The sequence below is a fragment of the Syngnathus floridae genome, chromosome 3 (assembly GCF_059516105.1).
Source record: "Syngnathus floridae isolate MCC-2025c chromosome 3, RoL_Sflo_1.0, whole genome shotgun sequence".
Classification (NCBI taxonomy): Eukaryota; Metazoa; Chordata; class Actinopteri; order Syngnathiformes; family Syngnathidae; genus Syngnathus; species Syngnathus floridae.
Window position 1 is genome coordinate 118,584 of NC_142415.1, and position 20,253 is coordinate 138,836.

A 20,253-nucleotide genomic window follows, 5' to 3' on the forward strand; every position below is an offset into this window, starting at 1 on the left:
ACATATGTGATTATACTGCCTAATCTGTCACCGAGTAGATTGTTGCAAAGTAATATAAGATCCAAAGTTGTAATTCAGAATAGTTTTCAAAAGAAGGCCATTAGAATTATATACAAGTCTGATTACCCCGAACAAGCTATTAATTAAATCACAAATTCTTCAATTCAAAGATTTGGTAGATTATCAGACAAATAATGTCTAACAGTAATTGATTTAACACATCACGATAAGTAGATTGAGTGTGGGCACTCTCAAGTTAACATATGTGATTATACTGCCTAATCTGTTACAGAGTATGTTGTTGCCAAGTAATGTAGAATAGATCCAAAGTAGTAATCCAGAATAGTTTTGAAGAGGCCATTAGAATGATAAACAAATCTGATTACCTTGAACATAATAACAAGCTAAGTGTTTAATATGTCCTATGAAGTCAAAATTGGGCACCATCATGTGGTGAAATTTGGAATTGCATCACATCCAATTTTGCCTGGGAACAAACAGATTACATAAATCTTAGTTTTGAATAAGCCACTCCTTCTCAAACAAGTAAACTCTGCCCATTTTGCGCAGTAGATGTTCTGTTAATATCTAGTATTTATACAAAGTCATAATTTAAATTGCTTTCAACCTTCATTCATCGGTTCAACCAACATTACTCGCTCTTCTTACCAACTTGTATTGATTTAACTAAGCGTTTAATACTTCCTATCAGGTCTCAAATCGAGATTTGGCAAAATACAATTTCAGCAAATCCAATTTTGCCAGGGAACAAAAATAGATTAAATAAACTAAATAAGTCCTCTTCCCATTAAATAAATCAGAAAAGTCTGTCTTGTAACCAGTCCTCTTCAAACAAGTAAAGTCTGCCCATTTTGTGCCGTAGATTTTGTGTCTATGCCTAGTATTTAAACAAAATCATAATTTAAACGACTTCTTTCCTTCATTCACTTTGGAAATTTGGAATTGCAGCAAATCGAATTTTGGCAGGGAACAAAAATAGATCAATTAAACTAAATAAGTCTTCTTCCCATTAAATAAATTAAAAAAGTCTGTCTTGTAACCAGTCCTTTTCAAACAAGTAAAGTCTGCCCATTTTGTGCCGTCGATTTTGTGTTAATGCCTAGTATTTATACAAAATCATAATTTAAAGGACTTCATTCCTTCATTCACTTTGGAAATTTGGAATTGCAGCACATCAAATTTTGCCTGGGAAGAAAAGTAGATTAAATAAATTTAATAAGTCTTACTACTTCCCATTAAATAAATTAAATACGTCTTACTTGTTCCCACTCCTTTTCAAAACAGTAGTTTAAAACGAGGGCCCTTCACTCAATCTTTAACCTCAACCCCGCACGTTGTGTTGTATCTGTGAATGTTGGTTGTGGCCAAATGATAGTTTTCTTTCATTCGTTTAGGTTCCAAGAAAACTTGATGTAACTCTACTTTTAACTGCCGTTTCAGATAAGCGGGTATTACGTCGCAGTCAAATGCCGCGGATATGACGTAATTGCCCGAACCTCCGCCAAAATTCAAATCTGTTGGCGCGATGGCCGTGAGCCACTGAGCAGCGACGATTATCAACAGAAATATCTTTATTTTCTGCTTGCAACTGGACCGTCTAGAGCGTACACGGTAAGTAACACTCATTGTGTTTAAGGAGATTTACGTTTGTAATAGCAGAAGTGTAGCTGCGTTGCGTTGTACGTGTGAAAATTGGTCGAGGCGAAATGTTAATGTTTAATTTCATTCCTTTAGGTTCCACGGTGTTTGTTGGCTGCAAGTTTTCCACTGCAAGAAGAGGCTCGTATCATTGACCAGGAGCGAGCTACAATGGTGAGTAGCCATAACATTTATGTTAAACACTTCCTATTTCATGTCTAACAGTACTTGATTTAACAAATAACCATAAATAAATACAGTGTGGGCACTGAAGTTAACATATGTGATTATACTGCCTAATCTGTCACGGAGTAGATTGTTGCAAAGTAATATAAGATCCAAAGTTGTAATTCAGAATAGTTTTCAAAAGAAGGCCATTAGAATTATATACAAGTCTGATTACCCTGAACAAGCTATTAATTAAATCACAAATTCTTCAATTCAAAGATTTGGTAGATTATCAGACAAATAATGTCTAACAGTAATTGATTTAACACATCACGATAAGTAGATTGAGTGTGGGCACTCTCAAGTTAACATATGTGATTATACTGCCTAATCTGTTACAGAGTATGTTGTTGCCAAGTAATGTAGAATAGATCCAAAGTAGTAATCCAGAATAGTTTTGAAGAGGCCATTAGAATGATAAACAAATCTGATTACCTTGAACATAATAACAAGCTAAGTGTTTAATATGTCCTATGAAGTCAAAATTGGGCACCATCATGTGGTGAAATTTGGAATTGCATCACATCCAATTTTGCCTGGGAACAAACAGATTACATAAATCTTAGTTTTGAATAAGCCACTCCTTCTCAAACAAGTAAACTCTGCCCATTTTGCGCAGTAGATGTTCTGTTAATATCTAGTATTTATACAAAGTCATAATTTAAATTGCTTTCAACCTTCATTCATCGGTTCAACCAACATTACTCGCTCTTATTACCAACTTGTATTGATTTAACTAAGCGTTTAATACTTCCTATCAGGTCTCAAATCGAGATTTGGCAAAATACAATTTCAGCAAATCCAATTTTGCCAGGGAACAAAAATAGATTAAATAAACTAAATAAGTCCTCTTCCCATTAAATAAATCAGAAAAGTCTGTCTTGTAACCAGTCCTCTTCAAACAAGTAAAGTCTGCCCATTTTGTGCCGTAGATTTTGTGTCTATGCCTAGTATTTAAACAAAATCATAATTTAAACGACTTCTTTCCTTCATTCACTTTGGAAATTTGGAATTGCAGCAAATCGAATTTTGGCAGGGAACAAAAATAGATCAATTAAACTAAATAAGTCTTCTTCCCATTAAATAAATTAAAAAAGTCTGTCTTGTAACCAGTCCTTTTCAAACAAGTAAAGTCTGCCCATTTTGTGCCGTCGATTTTGTGTTAATGCCTAGTATTTATACAAAATCATAATTTAAAGGACTTCATTCCTTCATTCACTTTGGAAATTTGGAATTGCAGCACATCAAATTTTGCCTGGGAAGAAAAGTAGATTAAATAAATTTAATAAGTCTTACTACTTCCCATTAAATAAATTAAATACGTCTTACTTGTTCCCACTCCTTTTCAAAACAGTAGTTTAAAACGAGGGCCCTTCACTCAATCTTTAACCCCAACCCCGCACGTTGTGTTGTATCTGTGAATGTTGGTTGTGGCCAAATGATAGTTTTCTTTCATTCGTTTAGGTTCCAAGAAAACTTGATGTAACTCTACTTTTAACTGCCGTTTCAGATAAGCGGGTATTACGTCGCAGTCATGTGCCGTGGATATGACGTAATTGCCCGAACCTCCGCCAAAATTCAAATCTGTTGGCGCGATGGCCGTGAGCCACTGAGCAGCGACGATTATCAACAGAAATATCTTTATTTTCTGCTTGCAACTGGACCGTCTAGAGCGTACACGGTAAGTAACACTCATTGTGTTTAAGGAGATTTACGTTTGTAATAGCAGAAGTGTAGCCGCGTTGCGTTGTACGTGTGAAAATTGGTCGAGGCGAAATGTTAATGTTTAATTTCATTCCTTTAGGTTCCACGGTGTTTGTTGGCTGCAAGTTTTCCACTGCAAGAAGAGGCTCGTATCATTGACCAGGAGCGAGCTACAATGGTGAGTAGCCATAACATTTATGTTAAACACTTCCTATTTCATGTCTAACAGTACTTGATTTAACAAATAACCATAAATAAATACAGTGTGGGCACTGAAGTTAACATATGTGATTATACTGCCTAATCTGTCACGGAGTAGATTGTTGCAAAGTAATATAAGATCCAAAGTTGTAATTCAGAATAGTTTTCAAAAGAAGGCCATTAGAATTATATACAAGTCTGATTACCCTTAACATAACAACAAGCTATTAATTAAATCACAAATTCTTCAATTCAAAGATTTGGTAGATTATCAGACAAATAATGTCTAACAGTAATTGATTTAACACATCACGATAAGTAGATTGAGTGTGGGCACTCTCAAGTTAACAGATATGATTATACTGCCTAATCTGTTACAGAGTATGTTGTTGCCAAGTAATGTAGAATAGATCCAAAGTAGTAATCCAGAATAGTTTTGAAGAGGCCATTAGAATAATAAACAAATCTGATTACCTTGAACATAATAACAAGCTAAGTGTTTAATATGTCCTATGAAGTCAAAATTGGGCACCATCATGTGGTGAAATTTGGAATTGCATCACATCCAATTTTGCCTGGGAACAAACAGATTAAATAAATCTTAGTTTTGAATAAGCCACTCCTTCTCAAACAAGTAAACTCTGCCCATTTCGCGCAGTAGATGTTCTGTTAATATCTAGTATTTATACAAAGTCATAATTTAAATTGCTTTCAACCTTCATTCATCGGTTCAACCAACATTACTCGCTCTTATTACCAACTTGTATTGATTTAACTAAGCGTTTAATACTTCCTATCAGGTCTCAAGGCAAGATTTGGCAAAATACAATTTCAGCAAATCCAATTTTGCCAGGGAACAAAAATAGATTAAATAAACTAAATAAGTCTTCTTCCCATTAAATAAATCAGAAAAGTCTGTCTTGTAACCAGTCCTCTTCAAACAAGTAAAGTCTGCCCATTTTGTGCCGTAGATTTTGTGTCTATGCCTAGTATTTAACCAAAATCATAATTTAAACGACTTCTTTCCTTCATTCACTTTGGAAATTTGGAATTGCAGCAAATCGAATTTTGCCAGGGAACAAAAATAGATCAATTAAACTAAATAAGTCTTCTTCCCATTAAATAAATTAAAAAAGTCTGTCTTGTAACCAGTCCTTTTCAAACAAGTAAAGTCTGCCCATTTTGTGCCGTCGATTTTGTGTTAATGCCTAGTATTTATACAAAATCATAATTTAAAGGACTTCATTCCTTCATTCACTTTGGAAATTTGGAATTGCAGCACATCAAATTTTGCCTGGGAAGAAAAGTAGATTAAATAAATTTAATAAGTCTTACTACTTCCCATTAAATAAATTAAATACGTCTTACTTGTTCCCACTCCTTTACAAAAAAGTAGTTTAAAACGAGGTCCCTTCACTCAACCTTTAACCCTATTTATTCACCTTCTAGGCTAAGTGTTAAAGGCTAAGTGTTAAAGGCTAAGTGTTAAAGGCTAAGTGTTAGAGGCTAAGTGCCAGAGGCTAGGCGCCAGAGGCGAGTTTTTGTGGGCTGAAGTTTTAGTGGGGTTAGTGTGAATACAATCCAAAAGAATACAACAGAATACAATACAATAGAATATAATACATAGATTAAATTCAATAGCTCTTACTACTTCCCATTAAATAAATTAAATACGTCTTACTTGTTCCCAATCCTTTTCAAAAAAGTAGTTTAAAACGAGGGCCCTTCACTCAACCTTTAACCTCAACCCCGCACGTCACATTGTGTTGTATCTGTGAATGTTGGTTGTGGCCAAATGATAGTTTTCTTTCATTCGTTTAGGTTCCACGGTGTTTGTTGGCTATGTTTTCCACTGTCAGAAGGATGAAAATACAAAGTACAACGCTTGGACGTGGGCGAAGACGTCACCGGTGAGTCCTTCCTTCCTATTTATTTACCTTCTAGATGCTAGAGGCTAAGTGTTAGAGGCTAAGTGTTAGAGGCTAAGTGTTAAACACAATACGAACAACACAACGATACTGCACTGAACAACACGATACCGCACTGAGAAACACGATACCGCACTGAACAACACGATACCGCACTGAACAACACCATGCCGCACTGAACACCATGCCACACTGAACAACACCATCCCGCACTGAACAACACCATGCCGCACTAAACAACACCATGCCGCACTGAACAACACCATGCCTCACTGAACGACACCATGCCGCACTGAAAGACACCATGCCGCACTGAACGACACCATGCCGCACTGAAAGACACCATCCCGCACTGAACACCATGCCGCACTGAACAACACCATCCTGCACTGAACAACACCATCCCGCACTGAACAACACCATGCCGCACTGAACAACATTATGCCGCACTGAACATTATGCCGCACTGAACAACACCATGCCGCACTGAACAACACCATGCCGCACTGAACAACATTATGCCGCACTGAACAACACCATGCCGCACTGAACAACACCATGCCGCACTGAACAACACCATGCCGCACTGAACAACATTATGCCGCACTGAACAACACCATGCCGCACTGAACAACACCATCCTGCACTGAACAACACCATTCCGCATTGAACACCATGCCGCACTGAACAACACCATCCCGCACTGAACAACACCATCCCGCACTGAACAACACCATGCCGCACTGAACAACATTATGCCGCACTGAACAACATTATGCCGCACTGAACAACACCATGCCGCACTGAACAACACCATGCCGCACTGAACAACACCATGCCGCACTGAACAACATTATAACGCACTGAACAACACCATCCCGCACTGAACAACACCATGCCGCACTAAACAACATTATGCCGCACTGAACAACATTATGCCGAAATGAACAACACCATGCCGCACTGAACAACACCATGCCGCACTGAACAACACCATCCTGCACTGAACAAAGCCATCCCGCACTGAACAACACCATGCCGCACTGAACAACACCATGCCGCACTGAACAACACCATGCCGCAATGAACAACACCATGCCGCACTGAACAACATTATGCCGCACTGAACAACATTATGCCGCACTGAACAACATTATGCCGCACTGAACAACACCATGCCGCACTGAACAACACCATCCTGCACTGAACAACACCATCCCGCACTGAACAACACCATGCCGCACTGAACAACATTATGGCGCACTGAACAACATTATGGCGCACTGAACAACACCATGCCGCACTGAACAACACCATGCCGCACTGAACAACACCATGCCGCAATGAACAACACCATCCCGCACTGAACAACACCATGCCGCACTGAGCAACACCATGCCGCACTGAACAACACCATCCTGCACTGAACAACACGATCCCGCACTGAACAACACCATTCCGCACTGAACAACACCATGCCGCACTGAACAACATTACGCCGCACTGAACAACACCATGCCGCACTGAACAACACCATGCCGCACTGAACAACACCATGCTGCACTGAACAACATTATGCTGCACTGAACAACACGATCCTGCATTGAACAACACCATGCCGCACTGAACAACACCATCCTGCACTGAACAACACCATCCTGCACTGAACAACACCACCCCGCACTGAACAACACGATCCCGCATTGAACACCATCCCGCACTGAACAACACCATGCCGCACTGAACAACACCATTCCGCACTGAACAACACCATGCCGCACTGAACAACACCATGCCGCACTGAACAACACCATGCCGCACTGAACAACACCATGCCGCACTGAACAACATTATGCCGCACTGAACAACACCATGCCGCACTGAACAACACCATCCCGCACTGAACAACACCATGCCGCATTGAACAACACCATGCCGCACTGAACAACACCATCCTGCACTGAACAACACCATCCCGCACTAAACAACACCATGCCGCACTGAACAACATTATGGCGCACTGGACAACATTATGCCGCACTGAACAACACCATGCCGCACTGAACAACACCATGCCGCACTGAACAACACCATGCCGCACTGAACAACACCATGCCGCACTGAACAACATTATGCCGCACTGAACAACACCATGCCGCACTGAACAACACCATGCCGCACTGAACAACACGATCCCGCATTGAACAACACCATCCTGCACTGAACAACACCATGCCGCACTGAACAACACCATGCCGCACTGAACAACACCATTCCGCACTGAACAACACCATGCCGCACTGAACGACACCATCCTGCACTGAACAACACCATCCAGCACTGAACAACACCATGCCGCATTAAACAACACCATGCCGCACTGAACAACACCATCCTGCACTGAACAACACCATGCCGCACTGAACAACACCATGCCGCACTGAACAACACCATGCCGCACTGAACAACATTATGCCGCACTGAACAACATTATGCCGCACTAAACAACATTATGTCGCACTGAACAACACCATGCCGCACTGAACAACACCATGCTGCACTGAACAACATTATGCCGCACTGAACAACACGATCCCGCATTGAACAACACCATCCCGCAGTGAACAACACCATGCCGCATTGAACAACACCATGCCGCACTGAACAACACCATGCTGCACTGAACAACATTATGCTGCACTGAACAACACGATCCTGCATTGAACAACACCATGCCGCACTGAACAACACCATCCTCCACTGAACAACACCATGCCGCACTGAACAACACCATGCCGCACTGAACAACATTATGCCGCACTGAACAACACGATCCCGCATTGAACAACACCATCCCGCAGTGAACAACACCATGCCGCATTGAACAACACCATGCCGCACTGAACAACACCATGCTGCACTGAACAACATTATGCTGCACTGAACAACACGATCCTGCATTGAACAACACCATGCCGCACTGAACAACACCATCCTGCACTGAACAACACCATCCTGCACTGAACAACACCACCCCGCACTGAACAACACGATCCCGCATTGAACAACACCATGCCGCACTGAACAACACCATGCCGCACTGAACAACACCATGCCGCAATGAACAACACCATCCCGCACTGAACAACACCATGCCGCATTGAACAACACCATGCCGCACTGAACAACACCATCCCGCACTGAACAACACCACCCCGCACTGAACAACACGATCCCGCATTGAACAACACCATCCCGGACTGAACAACACCATGCCGCACTGAACAACACCATTCCGCACTGAACAACACCATGCCGCACTGAACAACACCATGCCGCACTGAACAACACCATGCCGCACTGAACAACACCATGCCGCACTGAACAACATTATGCCGCACTGAACAACACCATGCCGCACTGAACAACACCATCCCGCACTGAACAACACCATGCCGCATTGAACAACACCATGCCGCACTGAACAACACCATCCCGCACTGAACAACACCATGCCGCACTGAACAACATTATGGCGCACTGAACAACATTATGCCGCACTGAACAACACCATGCCGCACTGAACAACACCATGCCGCACTGAACAACACCATGCCGCAATGAACAACACCATCCCGCACTGAACAACACCATGCCGCACTGAGCAACACCATGCCGCACTGAACAACACCATCCTGCACTGAACAACACGATCCCGCACTGAACAACACAATTCCGCACTGAACAACACCATGCCGCACTGAACAACATTACGCCGCACTGAACAACACCATGCCGCACTGAACAACACCATGCCGCACTGAACAACACCATGCCGCACTGAACAACATTATGCTGCACTGAACAACACGATCCTGCATTGAACAACACCATGCCGCACTGAACAACACCATCCTGCACTGAACAACACCATCCTGCACTGAACAACACCACCCCGCACTGAACAACACGATCCCGCATTGAACACCATCCCGCACTGAACAACACCATGCCGCACTGAACAACACCATTCCGCACTGAACAACACCATGCCGCACTGAACAACACCATGCCGCACTGAACAACACCATGCCGCACTGAACAACACCATGCCGCACTGAACAACATTATGCCGCACTGAACAACACCATGCCGCACTGAACAACACCATCCCGCACTGAACAACACCATGCCGCATTGAACAACACCATGCCGCACTGAACAACACCATCCTGCACTGAACAACACCATCCCGCACTAAACAACACCATGCCGCACTGAACAACATTATGGCGCACTGGACAACATTATGCCGCACTGAACAACACCATGCCGCACTGAACAACACCATGCCGCACTGAACAACACCATGCCGCACTGAACAACACCATGCCGCACTGAACAACATTATGCCGCACTGAACAACACCATGCCGCACTGAACAACACCATGCCGCACTGAACAACACGATCCCGCATTGAACAACACCATCCTGCACTGAACAACACCATGCCGCACTGAACAACACCATGCCGCACTGAACAACACCATTCCGCACTGAACAACACCATGCCGCACTGAACGACACCATCCTGCACTGAACAACACCATCCCGCACTGAACAACACCATGCCGCATTAAACAACACCATGCCGCACTGAACAACACCATCCTGCACTGAACAACACCATGCCGCACTGAACAACACCATGCCGCACTGAACAACACCATGCCGCACTGAACAACATTATGCAGCACTGAACAACATTATGCCGCACTAAACAACATTATGTCGCACTGAACAACACCATGCCGCACTGAACAACACCATGCTGCACTGAACAACATTATGCCGCACTGAACAACACGATCCCGCATTGAACAACACCATCCCGCAGTGAACAACACCATGCCGCATTGAACAACACCATGCCGCACTGAACAACACCATGCTGCACTGAACAACATTATGCTGCACTGAACAACACGATCCTGCATTGAACAACACCATGCCGCACTGAACAACACCATCCTCCACTGAACAACACCATGCCGCACTGAACAACACCATGCCGCACTGAACAACATTATGCCGCACTGAAAAACACCATGCCGCACTGAATAATAATAATAATAGGGGGAGTCTGGAAACGATGTGACCTTTAAGCAGCCTTTCGAAGCACTTCATCATAACCGGAGTCAGTGCAACAGGCCGGTAATCATTAAATGAGGTGATTTGAGGTTTCTTCGGCACCGGAATGATGGAGGCAGTCTTAAAGCACGCCGGCACTGTGGCTTGGCCCAGCGAGGTGTTAAAAATGTCTGTGATGACCCCAGCCAGATGACTTGCACATTCCCTGAACACACGCCCAGGAATGTTGTCGGGGCCAGGGGCCTTACAGGGGTTGACTCTCCTCAGGGTCTTCAACACATCGGCGGAGTCAAGGCAGAGTACCTCCTCTTCCTGATGGGGGACAGTTTTAACTGCTGGAGTGCCGTTTAGTGCCTCGAACCTCCCAAAGAAGTTATTTAGACCATTTAGAAAGTCAGCATCAACTACACCCACCGGAGGGGGGGAGGGTGAGTTGTAGTCTGTAATCGCCCGTATGCCTTGCCACATACTCCTGATGTTTTTGACGTCGTGGAAACGATCCTGAAATTTTCGACTGCGGTCTCGCTTCGCTATCCTGATGGCACGGTTCAAGTTGGCTCTCGCTGTCCTCAGTGTCTCCTTGTCGCCAGACTTGAAGGCAGAGTTCCGCGCTCGTAGCGTTTGACGTACCTCCTCAGTCATCCAGGGTCGTTGGTTGCCCCGGGTGATGATATTCTTAGTGGTGCTGACGTCCTCGGTGCATTTGTTGATGTAGGCTGACACAGTCATGGCACACGCATGTCTAATCTACATCGGGAAAACTGGGAGGGAGGGAGGCAGGCAGGGAGGCAGGCAGGGAGGCAGGCAGGGAGGCAGGCAGTGTCTGTCTGTTGAGGTTTTCACCTTGTTCTTCTCCTGCTGAAGTTCTAACTGGACGTCCATCAGTTTGGTTCTCAGCTCGTCATTGGCGGCCTGAAGGGCGTCCGTTCGCTCCGCCTTGGCCCGCCCTGCCGGAGCTCGTTTGGACATCTCTTACTCGAGTCTCGCCCGGTCGTCAGTCAGAGATCACAACATTTGTACCTGGAGAGCACAAACGCAGCGCTGTTTTCCACTGGCTTCGAACTCAACTTCAATCGGTACCGTAACTTACAACATCATAAACATAGAACTAGCTTGACTTATTCATTGAATAAATGCATTTGGTTCTTCAAAACTGCATCACGCAACATAGCGTGACCGAGACGGCCGTTATCCACCTGCGTGAAGTTATTTGGTGAAATGAATGAGATGTTTAAGACACCATCGTTCTGTCTCTATGTAGATGAAGGTAAATAATCGATTGCTGAAGGTCCAAAGGTGTTGTGATAAACAAATAAACATATTAGTGATTAGTGACATATTTGTGATAAACATATTAGGCAGGATAATCACATATGTTAACGTGACTGCCCACACTGTATTTATTTATGGTTATTTGTTAAATCGAGTACTGTTAGACATGAAATAGGAAGTGTTTAACATAAATGGAAGACGAAAGGGGTACTCACCATTGTAGCTCCTGCTGGTCAATGATACGAGCCTCTTCTTGCAGTGGAAAACATACAGCCAACAAACACCGTGGAACCTAAAGGAATGAAATTAAACATTAACATTTAGCCTCAACCAACATTCACAGATACAACGCAACGCAAACTACACAAACGTAAATCTTTTTAAACACAATGAGTTGTACTTACCGTGTACGCTCTAGACGGTCCACTTGCAAGCGGAAAATAAAGATATTTCTGTTGATAATCGTCGTGTTTGTATCCGGTGTCTCGCTCAAGGCCATTGCGCCCACAGATTTGAATTTTGGCGAGAGTTCAGCCTATTGACGTCATTTCCGCGGTGTAATACCCGCATATCTGAAACGGCAAAGTTAAGAGTAGAGTTAAATAAAGTTTTTAGTCAACGCAATAATTTACAACCGTTGACCAGTCGAAATAATCGTCGAAATTTGGCGTCTGTGGCTGGAAGCAGACGCCGAGTTCGACATTCCTCCCAAACGCCACACTCCCTCGCTTTTCAGGGCTAAAAAAAAACAGTTGTAATTACCTTGTACGCTCTAGACGGTCAAGTTGCAAGCTGAAAACAAAAATATTTGCCTTGTTAGTCATCGTGTTACTAACAGCTGTGTCTTGTTTGCCAGAACTGCCGCTTTCCTACTTCCTGTTGCAAGCCACGCCCACGGATTATAATTTTGCCGTGAGTTCCGCCTATTGACGTCATGTCCGCGTCACATGACTGCGACGTAATATTATCTAAAACTGTTTGTGCGGTATTGTGTTGTTCTGTGCGGTATTGTGTTATTCTGTGCGGCGTCGTGTTGTTCTGTGCGGCGTCGTGTTGTTAGTGCGACGTCGTGTTGTTCAGTGCGGCATGGTGTTGTTCAGTGCGGCATGGTGTTGTTCAGTGCGGCATGGTGTTGTTCAGTGCGGCATAATGTTGTTCAGTGCGGCATAATGTTGTTCAGTGCGGCATGGTGTTGTTCAGTGCGGCATGGTGTTGTTCAGTGCGGGATGGTGTTCAATGCGGGATCGTGTTGTTCAGTGCGGGGTGGTGTTGTTCAGTGCAGGATGGTGTTGTTCAGTGCAGGATGGTGTTGTTCAGTGCGGCATGGTGTTGTTCAATGCGGCATGGTGTTGTTCAGTGCAGGATGGTGTTGTTCAGTGCGGCATGGTGTTGTTCAATGCGGCATGGTATTGTTCAATGCGGCATGGTGTTGTTCAGTGCGGCATGGTGTTGTTCAGTGCGGCATGGTGTTGTTCAGTGCAGCGTAATGTTGTTCAGTGCGGCATGGTGTTGTTCAGTGCGGAATGGTGTTGTTCAGTGCGGCATGGTGTTGTTCAGTGCAGGATGGTGTTGTTCATTGCGGCATGGTGTTGTTCAGTGCGGCATGGTGTTGTTCAGTGCGGCATGGTGTTGTTCAGTGCGGGATGGTGTTGTTCAGTGCAGGATGGTGTTGTTCAGTGCGGCATGGTGTTGTTCAGTGCGGCATGGTGTTGTTCATTTCGGCATAATGTTGTTCAGTGCGGCATAATGTTGTTTAGTGCGGCATGGTGTTGTTCAGTGCGGGATGGTGATGTTCAGTGCGTTATAATGTTGTTCAGTGCGGCATGGTGTTGTTCAGTGCGGCATGGTGTTGTTCAGTGCGGCATGGTGTTGTTCAGTGCGGCATAATGTTGTTCAGTGCGGCATAATGTTGTTCAGTGCGGCATGGTGTTGTTCAGTGCGGGATGGTGTTGTTCAGTGCGGGATGGTGTTGTTCAGTGCGGCATGGTGTTCAATGCGGAATGGTGTTGTTCAGTGCAGGATGGTGTTGTTCAGTGCGGCATGGTGTTGTTCAGTGCGGCATAATGTTGTTCAGTGCGGCATGGTGTTGTTCAGTGCGGCATGGTGTTGTTCAGTGCGGCATGGTGTTGTTCAGTGCGGCATAATGTTGTTCAGTGCGGCATGGTGTTGTTCAGTGCGGCATGGTGTTGTTCAGTGCGGCATAATGTTCAGTGCGGCATAATGTTGTTCAGTGCGGCATGGTGTTGTTCAGTGCGGGATGGTGTTGTTCAGTGCAGGATGGTGTTGTTCAGTGCGGCATGGTGTTCAGTGCGGGATGGTGTCTTTCAGTGCGGCATGGTGTCGTTCAGTGCGGCATGGTGTCTTTCAGTGCGGCATGGTGTCGTTCAGTGAGGCATGGTGTTGTTCAGTGCGGCATGGTGTTGTTCATTGCGGCATGGTGTTGTTCAGTGCGGCATGGTGTTGTTCAGTGCGGCATGGTGTTGTTCAGTGCGGCATGGTGTTGTTCAGTGCGGCATAATGTTGTTCAGTGCGGCATGGTGTTGTTCAGTGTGGAAAGGTGTTGTTCAGTGCAGGATGGTGTTGTTCAGTGCGGCATGGTGTTGTTCAATGCAGGATCGTGTTGTTCAGTGCAGCATAATGTTGTTCAGTGCAGCATGGTGTTGTTCAGTGCGGCATGGTGTTGTTCAATGCGGCATGGTGTTGTTCACTGCGGGATGGTGTTGTTCAATGCGGGATCGTGTTGTTCAGTGCGGCATAATGTTGTTCAGTGCAGCATGGTGTTGTTCAGTGCGGCATGGTGTTGTTCAGTGCGACATAATGTTGTTCAGTGCGGCATAATGTTGTTCAGTGCGGCATAATGTTGTTCAGTGCGGCATGGTGTTGTTCAGTGCGGCATGGTGTTGTTCAGTGCGGCATGGTGTTGTTCAGTGCAGGATGGTGTTGTTCAGTGCGGCATGGTGTTGTTCAATGCGGCATGGTGTTGTTCAGTGCAGGATGGTGTTGTTCAGTGCGGCATGGTGTTGTTCAGTGCGGCATGGTGTTGTTCAGTGCAGGATGGTGTTGTTCAGTGCAGGATGGTGTTGTTCAATGCGGCATGGTGTTGTTCAGTGCAGGATGGTGTTGTTCAGTGCAGGATGGTGTTGTTCAGTGCGGCATGGTGTTGTTCAGTGCGGAATGGTGTTGTTCAGTGCGGCATGGTGTTGTTCAGTGCGGCATGGTGTTGTTCAGTGCAGGATGGTGTTGTTCAATGCGGGATGGTGTTGTTCAGTGCGGGATGGTGTTGTTCAGTGCAGGATGGTGTTGTTCAGTGCGGCATGGTGTTGTTCAATGCGGCATGGTGTTGTTCAGTGCAGGATGGTGTTGTTCAGTGCGGCATGGTGTTGTTCAATGCGGCATGGTGTTGTTCAGTGCAGGATGGTGTTGTTCAGTGCGGCATGGTGTTGTTCAATGCGGCATGGTGTTGTTCAATGCGGCATGGTGTTGTTCAATGCGGCATGGTGTTGTTCAGTGCGGCATGGTGTTGTTCAGTGCGGCATGGTGTTGTTCAGTGCAGCGTAATGTTGTTCAGTGCGGCATGGTGTTGTTCAGTGCGGAATGGTGTTGTTCAGTGCGGGATGGTGTTGTTCAGTGCGGGATGGTGTTGTTCAGTGCGGCATGGTGTTGTTCAGTGCGGCATGGTTTTGTTCAGTGCGGGATGGTGTTGTTCAGTGCGGCATGGTGTTGTTCAATGCGGCATGGTGTTGTTCAATGCGGCATGGTGTTGTTCAGTGCGGCATGGTGTTGTTCAGTGCGGCATGGTGTTGTTCAGTGCAGCGTAATGTTGTTCAGTGCGGCATGGTGTTGTTCAGTGCGGCATGGTGTTGTTCAGTGCGGCATAATGTTGTTCAGTGCGGCATAATGTTGTTCAGTGCGGCATGGTGTTGTTCAGTGCGGGATGGTGTTGTTCAGTGCAGGATGGTGTTGTTCAGTGCGGCATGGTGTTGTTCAATGCGGTATCGTGTTGTTCAGTGCGGCATGGTGTTGTTCAGTGCGGCATGGTGTTGTTCAGTGCGGCATGGTGTTGCTCAGTGCGGCATGGTGTTGTTCAGTGCGGCATAATGTTGTTCAGTGCGGCATAATGTTGTTCAGTGCGGCATAATGTTGTTCAGTGCGGCATAATGTAGTTCAGTGCGGCATAATGTTGTTCAGTGTGGCATAATGTTGTTCAGTGCGGGATGGTGTTGTTCATTGCGGCATGGTGTTGTTCAGTGCGGCATGGTGTTGTTCAGTGCGGCATGGTGTTGTTCAGTGCGGGATGGTGTTGTTCAGTGCAGGATGGTGTTGTTCAGTGCGGCATGGTGTTGTTCAATGCGGCATGGTGTTGTTCAGTTCGGGATGGTGTTGTTCAGTGCGGCATGGTGTTGTTCAGTGCGGCATAATGTTTTTCAGTGCGGCATGGTGTTGTTCAGTGCGGCATGGTGTTGTTCAGTGCAGCATAATGTTGTTCAGTGCGGCATGGTGTTGTTCAGTGCGGAATGGTGTTGTTCAGTGCGGCATGGTGTTGTTCAGTGCGGCATGGTGTTGTTCAGTGCGGCATGGTGTTGTTCAGTGAGGCATGGTGTTGTTCAGTGCGGGATGGTGTTCAATGCGGGATCGTGTTGTTCAGTGCGGCATGGTGTTGTTCAGTGCGGCATGGTGTTGTTCAGTGCGGCATGGTGTTGTTCAGTGCAGCATGGTGTTGTTCAGTGCGGCATGGTGTTGTTCAGTGCAGCATGGTGTTGTTCATTTCGGCATAATGTTGTTCAGTGCGGCATAATGTTGTTTAGTGCGGCATGGTGTTGTTCAGTGCGGGATGGTGTTGTTCAGTGCGGGATGGTGTTGTTCAGTGCGTTATAATGTTGTTCAGTGCGGCATGGTGTTGTTCAGTGCGGCATGGTGTTGTTCAGTGCGGCATGGTGTTGTTCAGTGCGGCATAATGTTGTTCAGTGCGGCATAATGTTGTTCAGTGCGGCATGGTGTTCAGTGCGGGATGGTGTTGTTCAGTGCGGGATGGTGTTGTTCAGTGCGGCATGGTGTTCAATGCGGAATGGTGTTGTTCAGTGCAGGATGGTGTTTTTCAGTGCGGCATGGTGTTGTTCAGTGCGGCATAATGTTGTTCAGTGCGGCATGGTGTTGTTCAGTGCGGCATGGTGTTGTTCAGTGCGGCATGGTGTTGTTCAGTGCGGCATGGTGTTGTTCAGTGCGGCATAATGTTGTTCAGTGCGGCATGGTGTTGTTCAGTGCGGCATGGTGTTGTTCAGTGCGGCATAATGTTCAGTGCGGCATAATGTTGTTCAGTGCGGCATGGTGTTGTTCAGTGCGGGATGGTGTTGTTCAGTGCAGGATGGTGTTGTTCAGTGCGGCATGGTGTTCAGTGCGGGATGGTGTCTTTCAGTGCGGCATGGTGTCGTTCAGTGCGGCATAGTGTCTTTCAGTGCGGCATGGTGTCGTTCAGTGAGGCATGGTGTTGTTCAGTGCGGCATGGTGTTATTTAGTGCGGCATGGTGTTGTTCAGTGCGGGATGGTGTTGTTCAGTGTGGCATGGTTTTCAGTGCGGCATGGTGTTGTTCAGTGCGGTATCGTGTTGTTCAGTGCGGTATCGTGTTTCTCAGTGCGGTATCGTGTTGTTCAGTGCAGTATCGTTGTGTTGTTCGTATTGTGTTGTGTTGTTCGTAATGTGTTGTGTTGTTCGTATTGTGTTGTGTTGTTCATATTGTGTTGTTCATATTGTGTTGAGTTGTTCGTATTGTGTTGTGTTGTTCGTATTGTGTTGCCTTTAACACTTAGCCTCTAACACTTAGCCTCTAACACTTAGCCTCTAGCATCTAGAAGGTAAATAAATAGGAAGGAAGGACTCACCGGTGACGTCTTCGCCCACGTCCAAGCGTTGTACTTTGTATTTTCATCCTTCTGACAGTGGAAAACATAGCCAACAAACACCGTGGAACCTAAACGAATGAAAGAAAACTATCATTTGGCCACAACCAACATTCACAGATACAACACAATGTGACGTGCGGGGTTGAGGTTAAAGGTTGAGTGAAGGGCCCTCGTTTTAAACTACTTTTTTGAAAAGGATTGGGAACAAGTAAGACGTATTTAATGTATTTAATGGGAAGTAGTAAGAGCTATTGAATTTAATCTATGTATTATATTCTATTGTATTGTATTCTGTTGTATTCTTTTGGATTGTATTCACACTAACCCCACTAAAACTTCAGCCCACAAAAACTCGCCTCTGGCGCCTAGCCTCTGGCACTTAGCCTCTAACACTTAGCCTTTAACACTTAGCCTTTAACACTTAGCCTTCAACACTTAGCCTAGAAGGTGAATAAATAGGGTTAAAGGTTGAGTGAAGGGACCTCGTTTTAAACTACTTTTTTGAAAAGGAGTGGGAACAAGTAAGACGTATTTAATTTATTTAATGGGAAGTAGTAAGACTTATTAAATTTATTTAATCTACTTTTCTTCCCAGGCAAAATTTGATGTGCTGCAATTCCAAATTTCCAAAGTGAATGAAGGAATGAAGTCCTTTAAATTATGATTTTGTATAAATACTAGGCATTAACACAAAATCGACGTCACAAAATGGGCAGACTTTACTTGTTTGAAAAGGACTGGTTACAAGACAGACTTTTTTAATTTATTTAATGGGAAGAAGACTTATTTAGTTTAATTGATCTATTTTTGTTCCCTGGCAAAATTCGATTTGCTGCAATTCCAAATTTCCAAAGTGAATGAAGGAAAGAAGTCGTTTAAATTATGATTTTGTTTAAATACTAGGCATAGACACAAAATCTACGGCACAAAATGGGCAGACTTTACTTGTTTGAAGAGGACTGGTTACAAGACAGACTTTTCTGATTTATTTAATGGGAAGAAGACTTATTTAGTTTATTTAATCTATTTTTGTTCCCTGGCAAAATTGGATTTGCTGAAATTGTATTTTGCCAAATCTTGCCTTGAGACCTGATAGGAAGTATTAAACGCTTAGTTAAATCAATACAAGTTGGTAATAAGAGCGAGTAATGTTGGTTGAACCGATGAATGAAGGTTGAAAGCAATTTAAATTATGACTTTGTATAAATACTAGATATTAACAGAACATCTACTGCGCGAAATGGGCAGAGTTTACTTGTTTGAGAAGGAGTGGCTTATTCAAAACTAAGATTTATTTAATCTGTTTGTTCCCAGGCAAAATTGGATGTGATGCAATTCCAAATTTCACCACATGATGGTGCCCAATTTTGACTTCATAGGACATATTAAACACTTAGCTTGTTATTATGTTCAAGGTAATCAGATTTGTTTATTATTCTAATGGCCTCTTCAAAACTATTCTGGATTACTACTTTGGATCTATTCTACATTACTTGGCAACAACATACTCTGTAACAGATTAGGCAGTATAATCATATATGTTAACTTGAGAGTGCCCACACTCAATCTACTTATCGTGATGTGTTAAATCAATTACTGTTAGACATTATTTGTCTGATAATCTACCAAATCTTTGAATTGAAGAATTTGTGATTTAATTAATAGCTTGTTCAGGGTAATCAGACTTGTATATAATTCTAATGGCCTTCTTTTGAAAACTATTCTGAATTACAACTTTGGATCTTATATTACTTTGCAACAATCTACTCGGTGACAGATTAGGCAGTATAATCACATATGTTAACTTCAGTGCCCACACTGTATTTATTTATGGTTATTTGTTAAATCAAGTACTGTTAGACATGAAATAGGAAGTGTTTAACATAAATGTTATGGCTACTCACCATTGTAGCTCGCTCCTGGTCAATGATATGAGCCTCTTCTTGCAGTGGAAAACTTGCAGCCAACAAACACCGTGGAACCTAAAGGAATGAAATTAAACATTAACATTTCGCCTGGACCAACATTCACACGTACAACGCAACGCGGCTACACTTCTGCTATTACAAACGTAAATCTCCTTAAACACAACGAGTGTTACTTACCGTGTACGCTCTAGGCAAAATTGGATGTGATGCAATTCCAAATCTATCTGAAACGGCAGTTAAAAGTAGAGTTACATCAAGTTTTCTTTTTTAATCAACACAATCA

The 20,253-nt window shown here is 44.2% G+C and overlaps 1 protein-coding gene and 1 long non-coding RNA gene across 4 annotated transcripts in view; one reads left to right on the top strand and one right to left on the bottom strand.

Annotated features, from left to right (window-relative positions):
• Positions 1 to 20,253, top strand: part of LOC148400019 (uncharacterized) — a 298,099-nt gene that overhangs the window by 45,929 nt on the left and 231,917 nt on the right. For 2 of the 3 annotated variants that reach the window (XM_088372235.1, XM_088372237.1), the window contains exons 12-14: positions 1,462 to 1,632; positions 1,756 to 1,833; positions 3,398 to 3,568. In XM_088372235.1, coding sequence (XP_088228361.1) covers positions 1,462 to 1,632; positions 1,756 to 1,833; positions 3,398 to 3,568 — 420 coding nt within the window. Of the gene's footprint in view, positions 1 to 1,461; positions 1,633 to 1,755; positions 1,834 to 3,397; positions 3,569 to 3,691; positions 3,770 to 5,613; positions 6,149 to 20,253 lie in introns of those variants that run through there. The other variant, XM_088372236.1, reaches the window with a different exon arrangement.
• On the bottom strand, positions 10,747 to 20,025 carry LOC148400023 (uncharacterized). Its single transcript, XR_015857596.1, has 6 exons — positions 19,947 to 20,025; positions 18,022 to 18,110; positions 12,907 to 12,936; positions 12,549 to 12,716; positions 12,360 to 12,436; positions 10,747 to 11,892 (listed from the first exon to the last, which is right to left on the bottom strand). It is a non-coding gene; the product is annotated as an uncharacterized LOC148400023 (long non-coding RNA).